The 24387-nt window shown below is 35.4% G+C and overlaps 1 protein-coding gene across 3 annotated transcripts in view; it reads right to left on the reverse strand.

Annotated features, from left to right (window-relative positions):
- Positions 1-24387, reverse strand: part of LOC120630742 (facilitated trehalose transporter Tret1) — a 71215-nt gene that overhangs the window by 22496 nt on the left and 24332 nt on the right. The window contains exon 1 of one of the 3 annotated variants that reach the window (XM_039900039.1): positions 9423-9500. The exons of 1 other annotated variant lie outside the window; for it this stretch is intronic. In XM_039900039.1, coding sequence (XP_039755973.1) covers positions 9423-9485 — 63 coding nt within the window. In that variant the 5' untranslated portion in view covers positions 9486-9500. Of the gene's footprint in view, positions 1-2011; positions 2234-9422; positions 9501-24387 lie in introns of those variants that run through there. One more of the 3 variants, XM_039900041.1, reaches the window with a different exon arrangement.

The following is a 24387-nucleotide window of genomic DNA, read 5'->3' on the forward strand; positions in this document are numbered from 1 at the left end:
ACAAGATTGCGTGATCTAAGTGCCTACATTATATTAAGACTTGTCAAGAGTTATTATTATATGTTTTTATATTTTGTTGTCTCACCAATATATATTTCACCTTTTTTTATGTTGGTCATAAAAAATAATATTGAGCACATTCATACATTGTTTTTTAGAATGGAGGTAGTAATGACCTACTTTCGCGTATTTAGAGAATTAGTAATACTAAACAAATTATAAAAGTAAAAAGACCACGTTGATAACTTCCTTATAATCTTAAAACATATCAGTTCGAAATTCAAGCGAGTGTAACGCCAATAGCTCATCAAAATCGGCTTCTATTTTCATTTCAAAATTCAAAATTCAAAATTCAAAATTCAAAATTCAAAATTCATTTATTTCAAGTAGGCTTAATATAAGCACTTTTGAAACGTCAAGTCTGTCTGTTTGTAGTGATTCTACCACCGGTTCGGAAGGCAGATTCTACCGAGAAGAAGCCGGCAAGAAACTCAGCAGTTGCTCTTTTCCAACATCAACAATTTACATTTTGCATTTTAACATTCATTTTTCTATCTTGTGAGAGCTGAAAGCGGAGCCGGATGCTTCCAAGCAACCTTGTCATTAAAAAATTTCAATAACTAACCTATAGCATTTTCATGACACTAAAAGTTGGCATAGTGATTTCTTAAACATATGCCTTAAATTTCTAGTAAGTAGATAATAGTAAATTTCGAATAATAAAAAGCACCTTTAATTTCGCAAATAAGGAAGTATAATGCGATTATAATTACCTAAGATTAATGGAAAAATATGACAAACGCGGTTTATATTAAGGACAATCAATCTGTAAGAATAAAAAAGTAATTGCATTGCGTATTGCGTAGCCATTATATGCAAATAGGCATTTTGTGTAATTTACTGTGATATTAGAAATGTTATTATTATAACAGACTTCCTAAACCGGCGATGTTAATTTCGGTATTTCTTCGTTGGTCTGACTGTGCCTGACTTTAAAACTTCACGTCTGGCTTCACAGAAGATTAGCACTAGGTCCTAAGAGCTACAGCGAACATGCTGAGTAAAGACCCATAAGGATCACAATTCACATCGTATATATATCGCATCGTATCAAGAACAAGAAATAGAAGACTAGTTTATACCTTTTTTTTTGTTTATACCCTTATATAAAAGATTCTTTCTGTTTTTCATAATTTGGTGTATTTTTAAAATAAATCATTTAGTAATCGGTCATGACATTTTAGGGATTTTTTTATTCTATTGCAACTTAGCCCTCGACTTAAATCTGACCTGTGATAAGTGGTGATGCAGTCTAAGATGGTATTGGGTCAACCTGTTAGGAGTATGGCAGTCAGAACACGACATCGTTCCGGAATTTTAAATCGCTTAGAGGCACGTCTTTGTCGTAAGGGTGGTAACTAGTCGAGGCAAAAGACGACCCGCCGATCGGATATAACGAGGAAATTCAAAATTCTTAAATTGTTTCACCACTGCAGCAAGAACGTGGTGAAACAATGAAGATGAACCGTTCAAGGTATGTTAGACTTGGCCGATTGATCATCGTCATCATCATCTAGACTCTAGAGCCTTTTAATTTGAACTGTTGGGCACGTGCCTTTTATTTAGATTTTTGTTAGATCTTCACGCTGTTTGACGTTTGCAGGCTTTACTGAATCTATTAGATTTTAGTGGTACCAGGACCATCGCCTAAATGTGCTATGAGAGCTACGCCATTCCGTAATTTTTTAAGAAAAACTTAATTAATTTCCTTAATCCATCCGATAATTTTCAAACTCTTGCCTAGAATCAAATTTGCGTAACAAAAAAAAAATAGGGTAGTATTCATGTGAATTACAAAAGAGTTTACAAATATCTTATTTGCAAATTAGCTTTTTCTGGCTCTGTGATAAGGTACCTACCTACATGATATTCCCGATGAAATACAGAAAAATATATATTCTACTCCATTGCATGCGTTCGAAAAACAAAAATTAAAAAATATCAAACTTACCTAAAAATTCGCAATCTTCAAAATTTAATTTGGCAGCACGATTATGCAGCACAGATATGCAAAGCATGTATATATTTGTAATTCATTTACTGTTCATTCTATTTTACACCCCCGTGATGTTTTGAAAATCGAACCGAGACACAGATAATTTCCGATTTTCTTTTTTTTTTCGCGCTCGCGTTAAGGGAACGGCCTATATTTCTCGACAACGCATCTACACTGGCCGCTAGTGCGGGACTCGGTTCTTCGGTATCGATAACGAGATATAAAGCTGCATACAGGAAATAGCGTAGTTGACATAAGACGCATGCGTTATGTCACGTAAATTTGCAGTTTGTAAGGCTAGTGTGTAGTGTGTACACCCAGACAGTGTATTCAGCCGTTGTATTTCTTTGTTGGGCCCTTTAAAATTGTTATAAGAAACGTGAAAAAAGCCTATTCTTGCTATATTTTTTACGTTTGTTTACCAATCTCTTTGTCGATGGTGATTTTGACATTTATTTAATTTTTTGTGAAAATTTCATATTAAGTCATTGCGGGATATAACGATATTAGTTAAATTCGGTTAGTACCAATTCGGTGTTTCAAAAATCTCCTATAAAATGACAAGTCTAAAAATATTGCTTTTTTTCCCGGCAAACACTATGAAAAAGATACCATTACTTTCAGACCTCTTGATTTAATGTTTTATAGCTAATTTTTATTTACTACTGTACTTTTACACATAAGAGGCATATAGTTTTTTTTTATCTCACAAACCAACAAGGTTCTCACAATTTAATTATGCTTATTACATTTTGTTGATGAAGATGACATTAACCATAAAATGCTTCAACTACAGACGTCAACTACCAATAAAAATTAAATATGCATATATGTGATTATTTTATCATTCTTGGTTAAGTTTTCATTTCAGGCTCCAGTGTGCACTCAGCACATACCAAGCTGTGCAGTGATCTGTCACCGGTTTCCCATGTAGTTTTTGCGTCCTAGCCTTAATGACATGGAGTCGCGTGTTTTGAAAGTGCAAAACATACGAGCTAAATATGCATCTTACACCCGCCATTTTTGATGATGATTGATTTTTTAATAATGAATGTATTTATTATTTTGTCTTTTTAAATTAGTGCTTAACATGTTTAAGTACGGATCTAAAGTTTTCTGAAAAAAAATCTCAGTAACAGACCAGTGTTTTTTTTATTCCACTAATAGTTATATTATAAATAACTGCAATCTCACATGGCGATAAGTGATGTTTCAGTCTAAGTTGGAACCGAGCAAACATGTCAGGAATTTTCAAATTAGAGAAAATTTTGAAAATTATGCTCACTCTGGGGATTGCACTCGAAAGTGAAAGGTCGAAGGTTCGATCCAGGTCATGTTAGGTACGATGCCGCGCTTAAACTGTCACGGTTTAATAAGACTGCCATGCCTCTAAATAGGTTACCCTCAGGTGAAATTGCAGTCAAGAGCTAACTTGTATTGGAATAAAAACATATATAGTGTTACATAATTTTATATTTTTATTAATTAGTTTTTTTACAATTACGCTAATAACAATTATTTAATTAATGAATAGTTTTCAAGAAACAATTTAAATTATGTGTTACAGTAAATTAAAAAGTGGGTATATAATTAAACTTTTGATAACTATAAATTCATATTTGCCAGATATTTATGTTCATGACATTGAGGTGGTGGGTATTTTGATATAAATACGACTGCTATATCGATGCACCTAAGTTCTACATGGATTCAAACGATGCTAAGATACCTCCCAGTGTCCTAGTTAGTCTTTTATCATGTTTGATTAACAACCAATGTTCATGGCATTGAGTTGGTGGATATTTTGAAATAAATACGACTGCATTATCGATACACTGCTGTCCTGTATGGACTCGAACGATGCAAAGATACATGCCTGTTTCTTATTCGTTATTAATAATTTCACATAAAAGAAAAGAAAAAAGAAAAGTCGGAGTATTGTTGTTAATAACAAGTTCGTACAAAAATATTTATATATCCTCGTGGTTTAGATAATAAGGTTTATTGTTATGGCCTATGCGCTCGGGCAAATATTTATTCCATAATTACCTAGCTGCTATCTTTAGTGATGTCAATAAAGATTAAATTCGATGGTTTACCAAATTATCTTACAAATGTAGATACACAGGGGTTTATTATCAGAGGCCATACCACAGCTTTAAAAAGTTTAGACAGTATTATCTTAAAATCTGTTTGGACATACTTACCTTGACTTCTTAAGAATCGTACGACGTCTCCGGCTGTTTTTTAGAACTTTTAAAGAGGAACAATTCCGCCATAATTACTACATACATCCGTCGTTTTGGCGTAACGTTTTCCGTTCACGTATCGCACGCAACGGAATCTCAATAATTAAATAGTTCAAACAAACTAAAAAAACACGCTTGGTATAAAAAACAAAACTATTTTCTTTCTTTTAGTTTATTCATAATAGCGATTTTTTTTAGTTTTTCTTGATCTATTATTTTTATTAGAGCAAAATTAATCGGTAACCCATCCACCATTAAAGAGATAATTTTTTTTTTTATTCAGTGTGCCCGTCTCTCGAAATGCAAGTTCTAATTATTATTTAAAACAGGCCATTAAAAAGTAATAGCTAACGCCCTCTACCATCTAGTAGCTTAATGTTTTCTGTGGAATTTGTTAGGTAAAAACGGTATTTGTAAAAAACGGTTATAAACGCGGCACGCTCCATCAAACAACTTTTAAAAGTTATAATTATATTAATTGTTTATTTGGTAACTATGACCCATTTACATTATTATATAACCGAATAATATTAAATATACAATATAGTTACAAATTAGAATTTGCAGCCCTACGTGGATTTTAATATATCGCTTGTAAATTGGAGAGTCGTATATATGTACTAGCGGACCCGCGCGACTTCGTCCGCGAATAAGTCGACTTAAAAAAAACACGTCAATTATGCCTATCCAAATAAAAATCTCAATCAATCGAAAACTCCGTTGCGCGGATTTTGAACGACAAATGGGGCAAAAATAGCGATGCTATCCTGTAGAAGCTGTTTGCTTTTCCGGGATAAAAAGAAGCCTGTGAGCTATGCCAGACTATATTATATTTATCTCTGCCAAATTTTAGCCAAATCGGTTCATTCGTTGTGGCGTTAAAGCGTAACAAACATCTATCCATACATACATCCATCGATCCATACATCTGTTCTCACAAACTTTCGCATTTATAATATTAATAGGATGGTACGCAAGCAATCGATCGTTGTCCCATATACCTTGCACCTTGCTGTTATCTGTAAAGAATTATGTCCTTGATCACCGACAGTATTTATCAGATCTTCATTAAAATTAGACAATACATGTTAGGTAGTACACACTGTCAAATAATAAAAGAATGTTTAAAATCGGTGCAAATTTAACGGAGATATGAAGTAAAATTTGTAAAAACTTTCATCCCATTTCCCGGAGGAAACTTTTTGTTTATGGGAATAAAAAGTAGCCTATACGTTGACCCGGAATATTAGCTACCACTATACCAAATTGTATTTAAATCCGTTCAGTATTTTTCACGTGATGCCCGGACAGACAGACAGACAGACAAAAATTAAATAAAAATCTGTTTTGGTTCAGTATCGATTATAAAGCATCCCCCGATCAAAATTTTCAAAATATATTAAATGTACAGAAATCTTCCAGTTACAGTTTTATTATAAGTATAGATTAGAGAGCTGTTACTGCTTACCCACGTTCTTTATATCAAGTATGCTATTCGTGTTCTTCTGATGGCAAAAAAGTTATCAGTATGAGCCCTCGCGAACATTTCAGATGCACTACAATAACGTTGTAAGCCCAACAGCATTTTGAAACCATCATTATACTGAACAAGTTATGTACGTTTTTTAAATTCAAGAAATTCAAATTTCACTTGAATCTCAATTATAACGGTGAAGGGAAAAATTGTTAGGAAACCTGCATGCCTGAGAGTTCTCTATAACGTTCTCAAAGTCTACCAATCCGAACTTGGCCAGCGTGGTGCTACAGCGTAAACCCATCTTCTTCCGAGAAGAAACCGTGCCCTGTAATCATCATCACCCGCCGCCTATTAAAGTCCCACGGCTGGGTGCAGGCCTCGTCTCTCATAGTTGAGAAGATTTTGGAGAACAGACCCACCATACTGCTCTCATGCGGGTTGGTGATGCGTGCCCTTTAGTGGGCTGGTAATGGGTTTATTTAAGCCATGGCAGTTAAGCTCCATTCCGGTTTAATTATTTTTGAACTATTGTATTATGTGAAGAAATAACATTTATTTATTTTTATTCATAAAGCAAACCGTATGAGGTAGGTAATTAAAACGTTGATTTTTTCGTAGGTATACCTACAAGTGAACGTTCGGTTTTTTTAAGAGTAATTTTTAGTGCATTGCACCTATAAATTTACGCCTCTTTTGAGAATAAATATTATCGCATACATTTATCATTTAAAGTGGTATAATAAAATCATTAAGTAGTTCTTGGTCATCAATATTCAAAATGCGAAAGTGTGTATAGGTACTAATAATATAAAATATTTGTTTGTTTATTTGTTACCTTTGTTTGGCGTAATAGCACATCTTGACGAAATTTCACACATAACTTAGTTAGTCGTACATAGGATACTTTGTATTTATGTATATTATTAATAAAAATATTAAATATTATATATTTATTCAATATTTATTTTATCCCCGGAAAGCCTTCGGGAACAGTTCTCAAGTGATTTAGGAAAAATATATTTCCTTTATCGCTCCATGTAAAAAAAATGTAGGTACTTACCTACGCATCAAATGTCTGCTATAGGTCTATCTGAGTACATATTTGACTTTGAAAGGTCATATATTTTTAGGGCATAAGACTATATAATTATATTTATGGTCATTATTGAGGACTATAATGAGATTTTTGGTCAATTTAGATAGTCAATCTTTCTAAAGTTAAGCTTTTCAAGAAAAATAAAAGACAAAGAATATTGCTTTAGATGAATTATCAAGGTAGTAAATAGAAGAATACATTAGTATGGACAATTCTGCCTAAACTACGATAATGCCCGTTTTCACTAACGGTAAGTAACTAATCTAAGGAGACTCCTAGGAACCTACCATCACCAATAGTTACCAATTAAGAGTTGGTGAAACGATTTTTTTCTATAGACATCACACCGATCACTAATAAATAGTGATCAATGAGACTTCGCCTAAATTATTAGGCATTCGATATAGGCGACGAAAACGGGCATACTTAAATCTATTTTGAAATTTTACTTAAACATAACTTGCAACTTCTATCCTGGACATGAATTAACTAAGGATAAAAAAATGAAAACGTGGACTTAGTCGCGTGCATCTAAGCTAATCTAATTTAAACAAGCTGAAATATATTAATAAAATTTTCACATTTATAACATGTAAATTATCGTAATTTTATTCCATAAAAAGTCAAGGTCGGAATTAATGCCTACCTCTTGGATCTTGAGCGAAAGAAGTGAGGATTATAATAAAACAACAAATTCTAATCAGATAGATAAATATCTCATTGCTATTTAATCACCGGTAATTTCTGAACCTGAGATAGTTGTATTATTAAGAACTCAGAAAACCATTTCGCTTCCCTTGCAATATCCATGAGGATTCCCCATATGAATAATAAACAGAACAGATGGACTTTAGGTCTAAGGAACCCTAAAAAAACAAAAAGTACTTCTTAATCTATAGGTTTATCGCATAAGGTTTTCCTTGTTATCCTTTTCTACGTAAGTACCATGCATACTTGTAAATGGTAAACCCCAGTTTAAAAGGTAGATATACCCAATGATACCTATCACATAATATAACTTAAGCTATGAGGAAAACTTCAGTTTTCACAAAATAATTATAAGGAAAAGACAACTTCGACTGACTAAAATTTACGGTAAAGATCCTTGTATCACACTTGTGATACAAGCAAATTTTTAGTACCTAATAATTATTACTATGGACAGGGCCCAACTGATAGTAAGTAAAAAATAATCGCCTCTCACACAGATCAACACTTCGCAGGGCATCCAAGGAACACGTCCTCCAACGTGCCATCGTCTGTCCGTCAGCCACTAAAACCCAGCTGAACCTCTACGCCATACCGAGACACCACATGCTTGAAAACCCGAGCCTATGCCTATAATTACACGGGCAACTACGCCTTTCAGAATGGAACACAGCATTGTAACAATGCTGCTGTTAGGGATATAAGCATGGCGATAGGCCGGTAGCTCTTCCAGACGAGCTCTGTCACAATAAGCTTTGATAATATTAAAAATTGTATCACTAGGCTTACACTCTTTAATAATTAGGAAAAACATCTTTAGGAAACATGCACATTCATATTTCGCATTTAAAGGCTTGAAAAATCTACCTATCTAGAAAGTTACGGATAGAGGCCTAATACCTTCTCATTCTATTCACGCAGCCAAAGGTTCATGTCAGTTTTTACGTGTAGATATATATGTGTAAAATCCGCATCTAATCCCTTTGTTTTTTGTATGGTTCCACCTTCCTCTTCAAAGTTACTTAAAGAAGTTACGGTAAATTCATTAAAAATTGAAAAATATCTTGCAATAGCCACCAATATATAAACCAATAGAGGAAAGATTTCTAGTTTTTTTTTTATAAATAAATATACTACGACAATACACACACCGCCATCTAGTCCCAAAGTAAGCGTAGCTTGTTTTTTGGGTACTAAGATAACTGATGAATATTTTTATGAATAATATACATAAATAAATAAATAAATAAAATAAATACTTATAATATACATATAAACACCCACACACTCATGTTCTTCATACAAACATTTTCCAGTAGTGGGAATCGAACCCACGGCCTTGGACTCAGAAAGCAGGGTCGCTACCCTATGCGCCAATCGGCCATCGATTGTTGATGTACCAAATAGGTTCTATTTATTTATTTTTTTTACCAACAGAAAGCTTAATTTTTACGAAGTAACATAAGCTGGAGAAAATTGTAATATTATGACCAAAAGTAGCAAAATTTTGCCTTTACAATTAGTTAGTAATTTGTGAGCGCTGAGAAAACTATAAAAGGTTTTTGATTAAAAATTAAATAATAAATAATAAATATAAGTATTAAGTAATCTTCTTCTCTATCTAAGTATTAAGAATTTATCTATCTATCTATCTATCCACTATCACAAAAATCCTTGGCATCCTTACAGTTCCCGTGCGATTTGTAAAAAACCGTTGTGAACGCGGACGGTATCTCTAATATACCTACCTAAGGAGTCATCGCCACGAAATCCCTAGAACTGATATCATCTAGCCTTGTCTATGAAGTGGGCCGAAAGATAAAGAAAATCACAAACCTTAGCATCCAAGTCCTTATAATATTTCAGCGACAGCGTCACAACTTCGTAGTCCTTCAACATTTTAACTTTATCAAACAGTAAGGATTTTCACACTAAGTTTACATGAAAAACAGTTCAAAGAAGAGATAACTATGAAGTTTAAATAAAATAGGTTTTCATTGACACACTTTCTAAATAAAGTACACTTTTAACTCATTCAGCATTTAACACTTTTCGTAAAATTGATAACCTTTAATAAGAAACCATACGAGAAAATTAAGAAATTTCAACTTTTGCGTAATGTATTTATGCCGAGTCATTTGGCAACGGGGAGGATCGATAGGTCCATGCGCACGGACCACGACAAAATAGCAAGCTCTCAACGATCTAGCTGTTTATATGTAACAGGGAGTGTTTTGAACGTTTTCCGTATATTATTTTCCAAGTAATATACTTACTCGTATATACCTGCGGTTTCACCCGCGAGAACTAAACGTAATGATATAATGGCAACCTCTTGAATCTGCTATTGTCCAGTTAGATAAATATCCTCACGTATTTTTTTTAGTTAATAATAAGTTTTAAATTAACATATTATTATGTATCATCAATATTTTTCACAGTGCACGCTGGATGTAAAATTTTATGGGTAGGCAAAATATTATCACTGTGGGTGACATTATAGATATTTTCTGAAGGCTTTTTTTATTTGAAAATAGATGAGTATAGCCTTTTTTACTCCCTGATAATTTTATTCGCCATTGGTAAAGAAATTGTAAAAAAACGATCCAGTAGTTCCAGAGCCTATTCGGTACAAACAATCAAACAGATGTAGTTGAATGCGCATATTCAAGACGTAAGTGCGACAATAAAATCCCCCGTTCAGGAAGTAGGTAGGCACGTAATCTTAAATAATGCGCACCTAAACCAATACTATCGTAATGAAATCAATTTAATCAACGCATATGGGTAGATCTAATCAAATTCAAAATTCAAATTCAAATTCATTTATTTCAAGTAGGCCTGCATTATAAGCACTTTTGAAACGTCAAGTATGTATGTTTGTAGTGAATCTACCATTCATTTCATCTAATCATTTTTATAATTCACATTACATTTCAAATCAATAATTAGCTTCAAAGCAAGAGATAAACTAGTTAAAGATAAAAAACTAAAATTCGATTGCTCTCTACTACTTAATATATTTTATATAAAGGGCTTGAACTCCGAATTTCTGGTTCGGTGAAAATTCCAGAATTCTGAATCTCTTCAGTATCATTTTGTAATTACGGAATAAATTAGTTGGGAAGAGATTGCGCTGTTAGAAGAACGCGGCATTCTTTAATTGATGTTGAATATATAAATAATTTATCTTAAATGCTGCTGATATTGAAACTAAATACTCGCAGCAGAAGAGTAGAGAGTAGAGACATGCCTACTCAGCTTTTTTGATAGGAAACTTGGCAGAAAATGTTGGAGTTTGAATTTCGAGCTTGTGTTTTTGAAAATTTCTGCAGGCTGGCGTGAAATCGTGCAGTCTAATTGAAAGCAGCACTCTTTGGCTTGCCGTTACAATAACCCCTGATGGTTACAGCTTTTTATTTTAGCAAGGGTCCCCCCCTTGAACAAACGCGGAAATGCGATTTTCATAACTTTTTGCGAATCGTTATACCAGGAGTGCAGAAATGGGAAGAGATTGCGCTGTTAGAAGAACGCCTCATTGTTCAACTGATGTGGAATATATGAATAATTTATCTTTAATGCTGCTGGTATTGAAACTAAATACTCGCAGCAGAAGAGTACAGAGTAGAGACATGCCTACTCAGCTCCTAGGATAGGATACAAGTTAACAGGTTGTTACGTCAGTCCAAATGGAAACGTAAAATCTGAAAAGTGGAATTTCTTGATTCGGTGGTGTTAAAGAATTAATAAGAAACGTATTATTACGGAGGGTTCTTCAAAAAGATTATTTTTACAGTAGAGTCCATGACCTACTTTCATTACTTAATACTATTTCCTTTCTTGCGTGCTTTCTAACGCTACATTGTGCATGTTCCGACTTCTGACACACTTTGACAGTATTAAGGAGTTATTTGTTGCTAATGTCCACCTAGGCACAATACGGGCAGCCTAATTAATATTCCAGACACACAATATTAGTAAAAAAATACTCTTATATTTGCATTTCCAGTTTCACTGTTGTTAAACGTTGTTATAAGAAAAATACCTACTTGATATCGAAAACTTGCTGTTATCTGGCAACGAGTTTTGCGGGTTGATCAATGAATTAATTTAGAGGTAGGTATGAGCCTAATTAATTTTTTTTACGATATTTTCGTATTTCCAATAATTAAAGTACCTACTCGTATGTTGGGATTTACGGTATTTTGATTATTTTATTTGATTTATTAACGTCTTAATACACGATAGTAACATATAAAATCAATTTTAATTACAATTAACATTTACCTACTGTTTTAATGCAGATAAATAACTTTTTTTGTATCCACTACAGGTAAGCCCTTGACTGCAATTTTACTGTAATTGGCTTACCTGTATCAATTTCGACACGACATCGTACCGGAACACTAAATCGCTTAGCGGCACGTATCTTTCGGTAGGGTGGTAACTAGCCACACAAACACAACACGCTATATATGTATACAAATGGACACACTGCTTTGGCGAAAAATCTCGACGATCACGCTTCGCTCAGTCATTCATATCACGCAATTACGAGCAAGTTTCCCGAAATCAAGATTGTAATGGAGGAAACAGGAAAGTTGTGCGGTTACGTCACGTCTACGGCTGGCTACGTGTGATATGAAACGTAATCTTTTCAAACTGGGAGTTTTTGCTTCAATACAATTATTAAGTTTGAAGTTTTTTTTTTGATAAGTGATGATGACAAAGATGATAACGCTTACGTGTTAGGGGCAAGGCAGTCATATTAAACCCATAGTCCAAATCGGTTTCTACGCGACATCATACCGAAAAGCTAAATCGCTTAGCGTCACGTCTTTGTCGGTAGGGTGGTAACTAGCCATGGCCGAAGCCACCCATCAGACAAAAACATGTAATCACAATGTAAACATGTAATATGTGGTGTAATAATAGGCACACGAGGCTTAACACATGGCGGCATGTTGCTGTGAAGTGTTAAAAAAATATGTAAACAGTTAGACGGCTTATATATATTTTTAATACGATTGTTAGTTGTCATCATCAACAGCCCATTACGGACCAGTACGGAGCACGGGCTCTCAGAATAAGGGTTTGGGCCGTAGCCCACCACGCTCGCCAAGTGAGGATTGGCAGACATCACACTAACCCTTGAGAACTTTATGGATATGTCTGAAGCATGCAGGTTTCCTTAACAGTTAGAGCATTGAACTCGGTCCCCCTCGGTGTTTGCAGTAGTTAATTTTTATTTATCCATATTTTTTTTTAGTTTAGTCTCGTAGTTGAATGAATATATGTTTATATTATGTTGGTAGAGCCATAATGGGCATGGACTTATTTTGAAAAACTGCCCTTTTTTGCGTGGTGGAAAATCTTTATTGCTGCCGACCCTTGGGCAGGACGGAGGTTATGTGGGACTCCCCACAACATATCCTGAGGATGCTCCGGTTTCGGAGCGAAACGTGCACAGAGGGTACATTGCCGAAGATCTGTTTGGTGTGGACTATAAGGATTGAAGAAATTAGAAATTAAACCAAACAGATCCTCCTGCTTTTCGCGGAGTACCTATAGCAAATTAAGTTTAATTTTCTCAACATATAATGAAATTCCACAAAGTAACGTCTTCTTCTATCCAATATGATACCATTGATATCTTAAATTAAATATTTTAACGGTTCTTTCTTACTGTCACTATGCCCATTGATGATGTCACGTTATGAGCGAAAACGCTTGGATTTTTTTTTATCAAAATGAAATTAATGTCAACGAAGCCTTGAATATACATTGTCAACGTCTGCTTTCGTATTTCAAGGCCCTGTATTGTTGAGAAAGATTAAAGAATTTGAGACACTTTAAAAGAGCCACAATGATAATGCCTGTGTATATAGACAAAAAAAAAAGACAATTTTGTGGTCAATGCCGAATTGGGGTTTTTCGTTTTGCATAATCAACTTTTACTGGCATCGGTATGTGTTGTGATTTACAAGACATTATTTAGTTTAGGAGCTAACCAAAAGATAAATATTGTAATAGATGGCGTTAGTGGTAGAGTAAATGGCGTTATCGTTCTGCTTTCAAGGAATGTATAGGGTGTTCATCAAATTTCTGGACGTATATAATCTGTCATGGTATGTTAAAAACCATACCATGAGGTGGCCCATTCACAGTGCCACCTTGTGTCCATCAACCGCACATGTAGGTAAACGCAGAAAAAAATTGTATTTTGCTGGTACATCCTCGTGTTCCAGAAATTACAACAGCAACCACAACGTCTAGACCAGAACACAGAAGTGCTGCTTGACATAAGCATCACTCGATAAGCATCACGGAAGCTTTGTCACAAAAATCTGTACTAAGTACTCCTAATAATAAAATAATACCCATCTTCCCAGTAAGTAAACCACTAAGCCAGATGTCATTATCATCATCATCACATCAAACCATAACCGGCCCGCTATAAAGCACGGATCTTCTCCTCCTACAATGAGAAGGCCGTAGTCCAACACGGGCCCAGAGCGGATTGGTAGACTCCACACACCTTTGAGAACATTGTGTAGAACTCTCAGGCATGCAGGTTTCCCTACGGTGTTTTCCTTAACCGTTGAAGCAAGTGATATTTTAATTACTTTAAACGCACATAACTTTGAAAAGTTAGAGATGCGAGCTGGGATTCGAATTCGGACACCCGACAGTGAAATCGAGCTACTAGCCAATGCGCAATCAAACACCGCTTCAAAGCAAGATATATCCCTATCCCTACTATCCCTATCCCTACTATCCCTATCCCTACTATCCCTATCCCTACTAATATTATAAATGTGAATGTAAGTTTGTTTGTTACGCTTTCACGCATAAACTACAAAAACCGATCATCACGAAACTTTGTACACATGTTCCTGAAAGTATTAGAAGTAATATAGGATGCTTTTTATCCCGAAATTAAGCTCAGTTCTCTCGGGAGAGGGGACGAAAGTGTTTGACGATTTTACACCAGGCTTAGCTATCCTAAATACATAAAGTGCTGCCACATTTATGAGGCACATGTCTTTCGAAAAACAAAAACAAAAGCGGACAAAGTCGCGGGCAACACCTAGTAATATATAGAGCACCGGGCCACGCAATTGTTTTAAATCCCTAGAAAGGGATTTGACATATGATCAAAATTCAAGGTTGACACTCATCAAAATATGAATATTGTATTATAAATTATGATGAACAATAAAAATCTGACAATGAAGATTACATTTTAAGACGCAGTAGATAATACTTGAGTATACTTAAGTATTTTAATTTTGCTGATTAGTGCTATGACTGAAAAAGCATTTAGATATTTATTTTAAAAGGTAGATACGCCAGCAGCCGCTGTTTTAGAATAGTACTAAGTAAATGTTTTTTTGAAGGTCCATGAAAACTTAAGCTATTACATTATAAGGTTTGCTGACATTGCAAGTCAGAGAGTGCTACACAAAAGAAAGGACTTAATTCAAATATGCCAAAATAATTAATTCACATGCAGCTATCCGTTAAAAGTATACAAAAATATGAGGGTACCATTGTAACAAAATCCCACTATCGCTAGGCGTCATGAAGTGGATATTACATAGACGTAGATTATTTTAATTAAGCATGCTGTGGTCATTTCTAGAAGGTTTCAATCTCCTGTCTTTCTCTTTTATTTATGTTATTCTCATGATAAGGTCATTGATTGTTACCAGTTTAATGATCCAATAAAAAAAAAATGTGCGGGTCTCCTATCACTATGAGAAGGTTTTGGGCCGTAGTCCAATACGCTGGCCCAGTGCGGAGTCCACACACCTTTGAGAATATTATGGAGAACTCTCAGGCATGCAGGTTTGCTCACGATGTTTTTCTTCACCGTTGAAGCATGATATTGTAGTTACTTAGAATGCACATAACTTAGAAAGACAGAGGTGCGTGCCCCTCGAAAGGGTGGCCGGTGTCCTAACCACTAAGCTACCACACCGCTGTAATAATCAAAAATGTTATAAACCATTATCATTGAGAGATTGGTTTATAATATACTTACCTACTACGTGATGCTTACGTGGTATTATATTTTGTAAAGCATATAAATAAATTCGTATATTTGTCGTTAGTTATTGTTTGTGATTTCAGTGGAATGACAAATGTTTATTTTTTCAAGGTTCAAACATAATCGGTTTAGTTGATGCGATATCGTCAAAATAGCGCTGTGTTAGGGGAAACATAATGGATTAAAGTCGAACGTTCGGTTTAAACTAAGCGACATATTTATCTGGCATGTTTTGACTTTGATACTAGATAAGTCAACCATTCATTTTCCAACGTCATCCAATATGGATATGTTTTAGAAATTACCCCAACATGATAACTATGAAATAAACAAACCTAACTAATATAAATGCGATTGGGTGTTTGTTTGTTCTAACGAAGCAACCAATAAACTTGATTTTTTGCATACACTTAGTTGAAAGGACGGAGAGTAACGTAGGCTTCTATCTATTCCAGGAAAACAAACCGTTCCTAGGGGATATGTAAAAACGGACGAAGAATGCTGGCTATAGAAACCTATACTACTCTTGCTTAAAAAGCTGAAATGTTTTTTTTGTTTATTGGTCTGAACGAGCTAATCTCAGGAACTACCAGTCGGATTTGAGAAATCTTTATTGCGTTCGATAGCGCAAATTCACCATTAGAGATGTAAATAATTCTTTGTTAAAACTTAACTGTCAAATCTCGGTACAAAATACTGTATTTATATCTGATAACTAATAGTGATAAACATAAATTAAACGTTATAGTGTAAAATAAAGATAATTAATAAAGTATACATCGATAAATAATGGTAATTTGTCAGAAAGCGCTAAACACAGGAAATATCAGCCTAATTAAAAAAATGATTTTGTATTTGTTAGGTCAGGGGGTAAGGCGACGCGGTAGGTCGGGGTATAGTAGGTCAGCGGAAAGTTTGTATGCAAACCGTAATCTACAATGCACATGTCAAAACTCGCGAAACAATATAACAATGCTCTTGGACCTTGGCATTGGCCTTCCGCCGGCCATTGGCAATGCATCGGTCGTGCTGTCCTTACGTGACCGGAGTATCCTGACAGTCAGTTGCTTGTTCACGTTCAACAAGCTTAAATGTCCGTGTACGTAATTATATTACTGATTTTACACGAGTTAGTCTAGACCTGATAAACGACACTGGGAGGCATCTTTGTATCGTTCGAGTCCATGTGGGACCGCGGTGCATCGATAATGCAGTATTTATATAAAAACCACCCGGCTAAGTTTGTTGTGGGCTTCTTCCTAGACCAGGACGCGTTTGGAACCCTCGTAGCTTTAGTTTTAAGTTTGCGAATGTGGTTATCGCCATCATCTCACTACGATTCGAACTCCCCCCCCCCCCTCCGAAAGTTAAATCGTCCTAGCTAATGGGCTATCACCGTTTCACCACATAGATACAATTCTTTATTCATGTAGGTTTATCAAAGGAAGCGCTAATTATAGAATCTTTGAATTTCTTTGCTCTTCTATAATATGCACGTTATACACTGAACCTTCCGCTCTCTATTTAGTTCTGAAATCTGTATTAGAATCCGTTGCTTAGTTTGAAAGATCTAAGCTTACAGACAGCGGGAGCGACTCTGTTTTATACTATTGATAAACGACTAAGACACCGGAAGGTATCTTTGCATCGTTCGAGTCCATGTACGACTGAATTGTATCGAAAATGTATAAAAATCAAATAATATCATCTTTATATAAAACTAGCGGACACCAGCGCCATCTGTCGGGCTAATTTGTGAATCTAAACCATCCAGGGTGCCACCCAAACGCATACCAAAAAATTCATTCAAATCGATCCAGCCGTTTAGGAGGAGTTCAGTGACATACACACGCACACAAGAAATATATATATAAAGATACCCACCAACTCAATGTTCTCAATGAACATTGGTTGTTAATCAAATATAATTTTAATAACTTACCTTAACTATAAGCGTTTTTGTATAAATCCTAATCAATATAATAAAATGAATTTATAGTTACCAAAGTTTAATTATATACCCACTTTATAAAATTACTGTAACACTATGTAAACCTTAAAATAGGCCTATCACAGCGTTCATAAATACCTATTTCATATAATTTTTTCCATTATTGTGAAATGGTGATAACTAACTTTTAAATTTGTCTTAGTACCAATATTTATTTTCCGTTCTTTTATTTACTGTCATCTTCGGTTCATCAAATAAGCTAAAGCAACAAGCATATAATACGCGTAGACGTGTTATATTTGTGTTAATGATTACCACGGTTTGACGAAATACACTAATTTAGTTATTTAGTGCCTCCTTGTGGAAAATTATCAGTATTTTTTAGCTGATCGTCGTGAATGATGCATTTTACACTCATGACTTCTCTAAAGGATGCAACATACCAAAGTCGACGGTGGCTTCAACGGGCCGGCGACGGCTTGAGGTCGGCGAATTTATTTTAAGGAAATTTTGTAGATATACCTGCTTGATAATTATTTACAATAAAAAAAATTTACTTCTGGTGGTAGGTAAGTGATATTGAAGTTACGATGATCGACTGACCTGGTAGGGGCATGACAGTTATTTTAAAAGTACATCTCTGATCGGTTTTTAAGCGACTTCGTACCGGAACGTTAAGATAATTCGGAAGTACACCTCTAATCGGGTTTTACGATGCATCGTACCATAACGTTAAGATAGTTCAGAAATTACAAATTCCTAAATTGCCTCAGTCGGTGATCGAACCCGGACCCTCCCACTTATTATTACCACATCACTAACCACTGTTCCTTGGAGGTTCAAAAAATTTGATCATAATAAAACTTCTACATTTTAACTATAAGCCTGGAATATTTACTTTAAACAGTGTGTATTTCCAGTGATGACCTATGGCTCTGAAATGTTGTCGCTATAGGCCTCATAAGAAGTTTCAGGGCCACTCACCGGCGATGGAGAGAGCTATGATTGGAAATACTCCAGCTACCTGAATAAATCAGAAATGATAGATCCGTATTAGAACCGGAGTTACTGACATAGCTGAAAGAGTCGCGAAGCTAAAGTGGCAATGGGCGGGGAACCGATAGACGTTGGGGTCCCAAGGTGTTGGAATGGCGACCTCGCACCGGTAAACGCAGCGTTGGAACGGATGCCATCAAGCGAGTTGCAGAGCACCGCTGGATCCAAGTGGCTCAAGACCGTGGTATTTGGTGGCCAAAGACCTATGTCCAGCAGCGGACGTCTATTGGTTGACATGATGATAATGACACTGACAGCATTCAATTCAAATTGCGCTAACCTAAAGTTATTTTCTTAACAGGTATGAACATGTGAAAAATAACGATGCGCTGTTAACAATTACCTTGTTATGATAGAAGTTGTGTTCAGTTATGTTTTCTACATCAGAAGTTATGTACTGTAGTGATTTACCGGGGCAGCACTGACGCATTGACGTATTTAAATTCTAAAGTCATTTATTTTAAACTAAGCGTTGCCCGCTTACGCGTCCGCGTTTATTACGGTTTTGTTTGACAGCCGATTGGCGCATTGGGCAGCGACCCTTTTTTTTTGGCGTGTGGAAAAGCTGTATTGCTACCTCTTACCCTTGGGCAGGACAGAGGTTATTTGGGGGGACCCCCCCCCTCTTGTTGGCTTTGTTATACAATTTTTTTCTATAAACTTACTCTGTCATTGCAAATGTGGCGTCGCCAGAACAAGGTTTTATATTCCTGGTCAGAATTAAGTAGCATTGGTTCCCTATCATCAAAGTGATTGTAACTTAGGTCAGTAGCTCACGTCGATAGCCCCGCCCTGTTAACGATCAACATGTTTGCCAAATTCGATGATTTGTTTGATCAAGATTACCAAACAAGCGCACATGAGCAAACGCCGTTCGAAAAAGTTTACTTCGATAATTTTATACCAAGTGAAAAGTAAATATATCACGACATTAAGCTCGGTTCCTTTGGGGGATGGGGGTGTAGGAGTTTGACGATTTTACACCATACCAAAACAAACAAAATCGACAAATTATAACCGATTTAAATAATTATTTTTGTACTATAGAGGTTTAATTTTGCCCAAACTTTGTGTAGATCTGAATGTGGTTGCAGATAGAGGACAGAACTCCTCGGCGGACAGCAGCAAACCCCTCATTTAAGGCTTAGCGATACTGAATACTTTTACGATTTTTTTAGAACTACAACTAAATTGAATGCCACATCAAAAAACAAAATCAAACGCAGTCATCTTCAACGGGTTCCTCGGGCGTCTAACAAAGCCAACAAGAGGGAGGGGGGGGGGTCCCACTTAACCTCTGTCCTGCCCAAGGGTAAGAGGTAGCAATACAGCTTTTCCAACACGCCAAAAAAAAGGGTCGCTGCCCAATGCGCCAATCGGCTGTCAAACAAAATCGTAATAAACGCGGACGCGTAAGCGGGCAACGCTTAGTTTAAAATAAATGACTTTAGAATTTAAATACTAATGAACTAGAAGCTAGTTTTTGTATAAATGAAGGTAGAATCTGTGTGCTACAACTAGCTTTGAACAACTCCGAAATCCGAATAACAGGAATAAACTTAAGTTATGTGTACCGATGCAAAAGCTCACCGTGACCAGTAAAAGTGCACACTGTATGGCTGCACTTATTTACAACCACTTGCCAGATGCGCTGAAACTTCTACCTGTTGCACGTTTCAAATCAGTTTTATTTGATAAACTTTTGGATAGACTTTATTATATATCAATGACTACCTAAATGGAAAATTATTATAATTATAGACATTCATGAATTCATTTTATTTATTTGGTATTAATTTTTTATTTAATCTGTTATTTTCATTTCCTTTTTTTTTGTGTTTTTACTTTAAATTAATTTATGTAAATGTGACTTGATATTTAATGTAGAAAATTGATATAATCATTAACGAATAATTTTTGCACGCCAATCATGGCAGGATATGTGACACTTATAAAATTTAATTAACACCTATGTAAACATGTTACATGTACCATATTCAAGCAAAATAAAAAGTTGATTGAAATTGATAGATTGATTGAAACTGAATACGACTTCGTAACCTCTCCGAGTGTGCAGGCGTGATGTTATGTTGTGTTATTTGCTGTCACTATTTCATATGTATTTTATAAGCATTTATGTATAATTATAATTCTTAAAAATATTCATCAGTCACCGTAGTGCAAATAACATAAGCTGCGCTTACTTTGGGGCTAGATGGCAATGTGTATATTGTCGTAGAATATTTATATTATTATATTACTATTTGAATAGTTCAGTTTTCCGTCTCCGATAGTTATCTTTGTTATGAAATTAAAATGGGATAATTTCGGAATAAACCCCTCTCGAAGTATTTTGCAAATCCGTCTACAAATGACAGATACATAAAAAAACGAACACGAGACGCCTTCGTACAACACATGCGCGTTAACGTAAGCATTTGCTACATAAACATCTTTCTCCCTTTGCAACATGTCATTACTTTAATATATCCACTTATTTTGCATGGATTGCAACGTCAAGTTTCTAAATCCTAAGTATTTGTATTTGTTATGGGCCTCATAAGAAAGCTCAGAGTCACTCAGCGGGCGATGGAAAGAGCTATGCTCGGAGTATCTCTACGCGATCAAATCAGAAATGTGAAGATTCGTAGAAGAACCAGAGTTACCGACATAGCTCAACGAGTCGCGAAGCTGAAGTGGCAATGGGCCGGGCACATAGTTCGGAGAAAAGATGGACGTTGGGGTCCCAAGGTGCTGGAATGGCAGCCCCGAACTGGTAAGCGCAGCGTTGCTCGGCCCCCAACGAGGTGGACAGACGACATTAAGCGCGTCGCAGGTAGCCGCTGGATCCAAGCGGCTCAGAACCGTGGAACTTGGAACTCCCTACAAAAGACCTATGTCCAGCAGTGGACGTCTATCGGTTGATATGATGATGATGATGAAGTATTTGTTTAATAAAGTTGATACCTATTTAATGCTTTCCAAGGATTGCATGGAAAATTTTGTTTTTATTGCGACTGGCTAGCCTGAATGTTAATGTTTTATGTTTCTGTTTATATACGTATTTGAAGCCTTATAGACTTTGACCTCCAATTCGGGGGTCAATTCCACAGCACGATATGCGTTATAAGCAATTAAATAATCGCTTGCTTTAACGTTGAAGGAAAACGCCGTGATTGACCTGCATGTCTGGGAGTTTTCCATAATGTTTTTAAAGGTTTGTAAAGTCCAACAATCTTTGAGACCCGCGCTCTGTAGTAGTCGGGTAATAAGTTTATAATGATGACGTTTTTTTTTATTGTAAATATTAATTTTAGTTTGTAATTATTATTACTTATAACTTAAGTCTGATCTCGTATAGATAATCTAGCTTAGAATGGCATTTTAAAGACAAATATTCAAGTAACCTAACATATCTATCATAAAGCTTTTTTCATAAAGCTGATCGATCACTGACACACAATTGTAATAGCAGACTTGGGGCCCAGATGTAGCACCGCAAAACTCACGATAGACAAGAAATATAAAATTAGCTCCTGGCCTTTAAAGATGCGAACCGTTAGTGGGAATTCGGACGTATTCATTAAAAAGTCGTTAAACTGCTGAGTTTCGTCAGCTTTAACAGGTTTTAAGCTATATTCTTAGGTATACTTCGTATACCTTTGATTGCGATTTCGTCTGTTTCCTTACCTAATCAGGACTTGACATTACCTCAGAATATATTATTTTAAAGTAGGTTCCACTTTAAACATGCGTACCTACGGAGTATTTGCCCTTTTAAATGTTTTTTAATTTCATTGCAAGTTTTGTCTTGACTCCAATCTCATAATAGGATACGAAAAGCTATTAGCAAAAAAAAAGAAGAAGAGTAAGAAGTGACGAAATACTAACGAGCTAACCTGTTAGGGGTATGGCAGTTATATCAACCCCTAATCGGTTTTCACGTAACATCGAATCGGAATGCAACATCACTTAGTGGCCTCACTGGGCCAGACCAGAGAAAATAACAAATTTCCCTGCTGAGAAACGAACGCGGCACCTACTATTTATAAGACCTCAACGCTCACCGCAGAGCCAAAATGGATGTCAGTGGTTCGCCATTGGAAAAGCATTATGGCGCCATTGAATTAGTAGAATAACAAACTTGTCAAAACTGCCAGTTATGAAGTCACTGATCGACCACTGAGCCACTATTGTAATAGCAGACTTCGCCTCAGGGCTAGCACAGGCAAAAGACAAGTATTATATCCCCCTATATCAACAAATAATCTGTACGATGAACTTGTTGCTTCATCCTCAACAATGCCAATCTGTATCGATCTGACTTGTGATAGTCCTTGTATTAAAAACCCCAAGCCTCAGCAACATTCCTGTTCCTATTTAAATAGCCATAACAAAATAAAAAAATACATTAAAATAAGTAAAATAATTAAAAAAACTCAAACTTTAATAAAGAAACAAAGGGCTGGCACAAAAAACCTGGTATTAAGAAAGGAACGCTCAGTTTTAGTAAATAAATTAAACACCCTTTCATTATCCTCTCAGAGAAGTAGAGAAAACTATGAAAGTGAAATTCAAAGCCTCAATGATGTAATTAAACAATTGGAGGACTCACTTAAAACTGTAACCATTAAATATGAGCTATCACAAAGGCAGATTGATGAACAAATTCTGGCAGCTGATGAGTTGTTAGCCCTAGGTACCTACAATATGGCTCGCTTTGAGTCTTTAGCAAATAAATGTAACTGTACTCATGAGATACCTATGACTAACCTAAAATTATGTGATACAGTATCTTCCAACCAATTAGAAACATGCCTGGAGCAGTGCACAACTGTCATACCAGACCCTTCACCTTTATTAAAAAGTATGCCTAAAAAACAGACAATTATATTTTCCGACATGTTAGGTAAAGGTTTTGGACCTATTATGAACCATTACCTTGATCACTCAGTGACTAATAGATGTTCACCGGGGGCTAGTTTCGATTATCTTATTAATAGTTTGAATAGTGACTATTTAGATGTAAATAAAAATGTTGTTCTCTTAACAGAAGACAGTTTGAATGTCAAAAAGCATCAAATTATAAGATGCATTGATAAATTACTAGCTTTACATAGTAAAACTCAATGTAAATTCGTTATGTGTGCCTTTCCTTACTGTGGCACATTTAGTTCAAAGCAGAATGAACATATTTATAATTTAAAATTATTAATTTATAACCTGACATGCCGTCATAGTGACGCAGTTTTTTATTTTGACATCAATAAATCCATGTCATCCCTATTGTCTAGAGATAGTTTAATTTTATCTAAGAAAAGTAAGCATCACTTGGCATCTTTACTAGCTTACAACTTAAATGATACTGTTACAAGTATTGTAACTAAGTCTATTGACACCTCTACATATTGTACTTCAAGTACCACCAATATTTCTAATATTGACCCTAGTACTTGTTCTAGTACTATAATAAATAGTTATTTAAACTAGACAGTGAGACAACGGGGAAGCTCTGTAATATGAACATTGTACATCAAAACATACAGAGCTTCACCGGCAAAGAATTAGAAATAGAACTGTTTGTTGAAAAATTCAATATACACATATTGTGTATAACTGAGCATTGGCTCACTGGAGCACAAATAGCAGTTAACATCAATAACTTCAAAATGTCAAGTGTGTTCTTTAGAAAGACTGCTATTCATGGTGGATCCTTAATTTTTGTACGCAATAATATAACA

Source organism: Pararge aegeria, chromosome 16, assembly GCF_905163445.1.
Source record: "Pararge aegeria chromosome 16, ilParAegt1.1, whole genome shotgun sequence".
NCBI lineage: Eukaryota > Metazoa > Arthropoda > Insecta > Lepidoptera > Nymphalidae > Pararge > Pararge aegeria.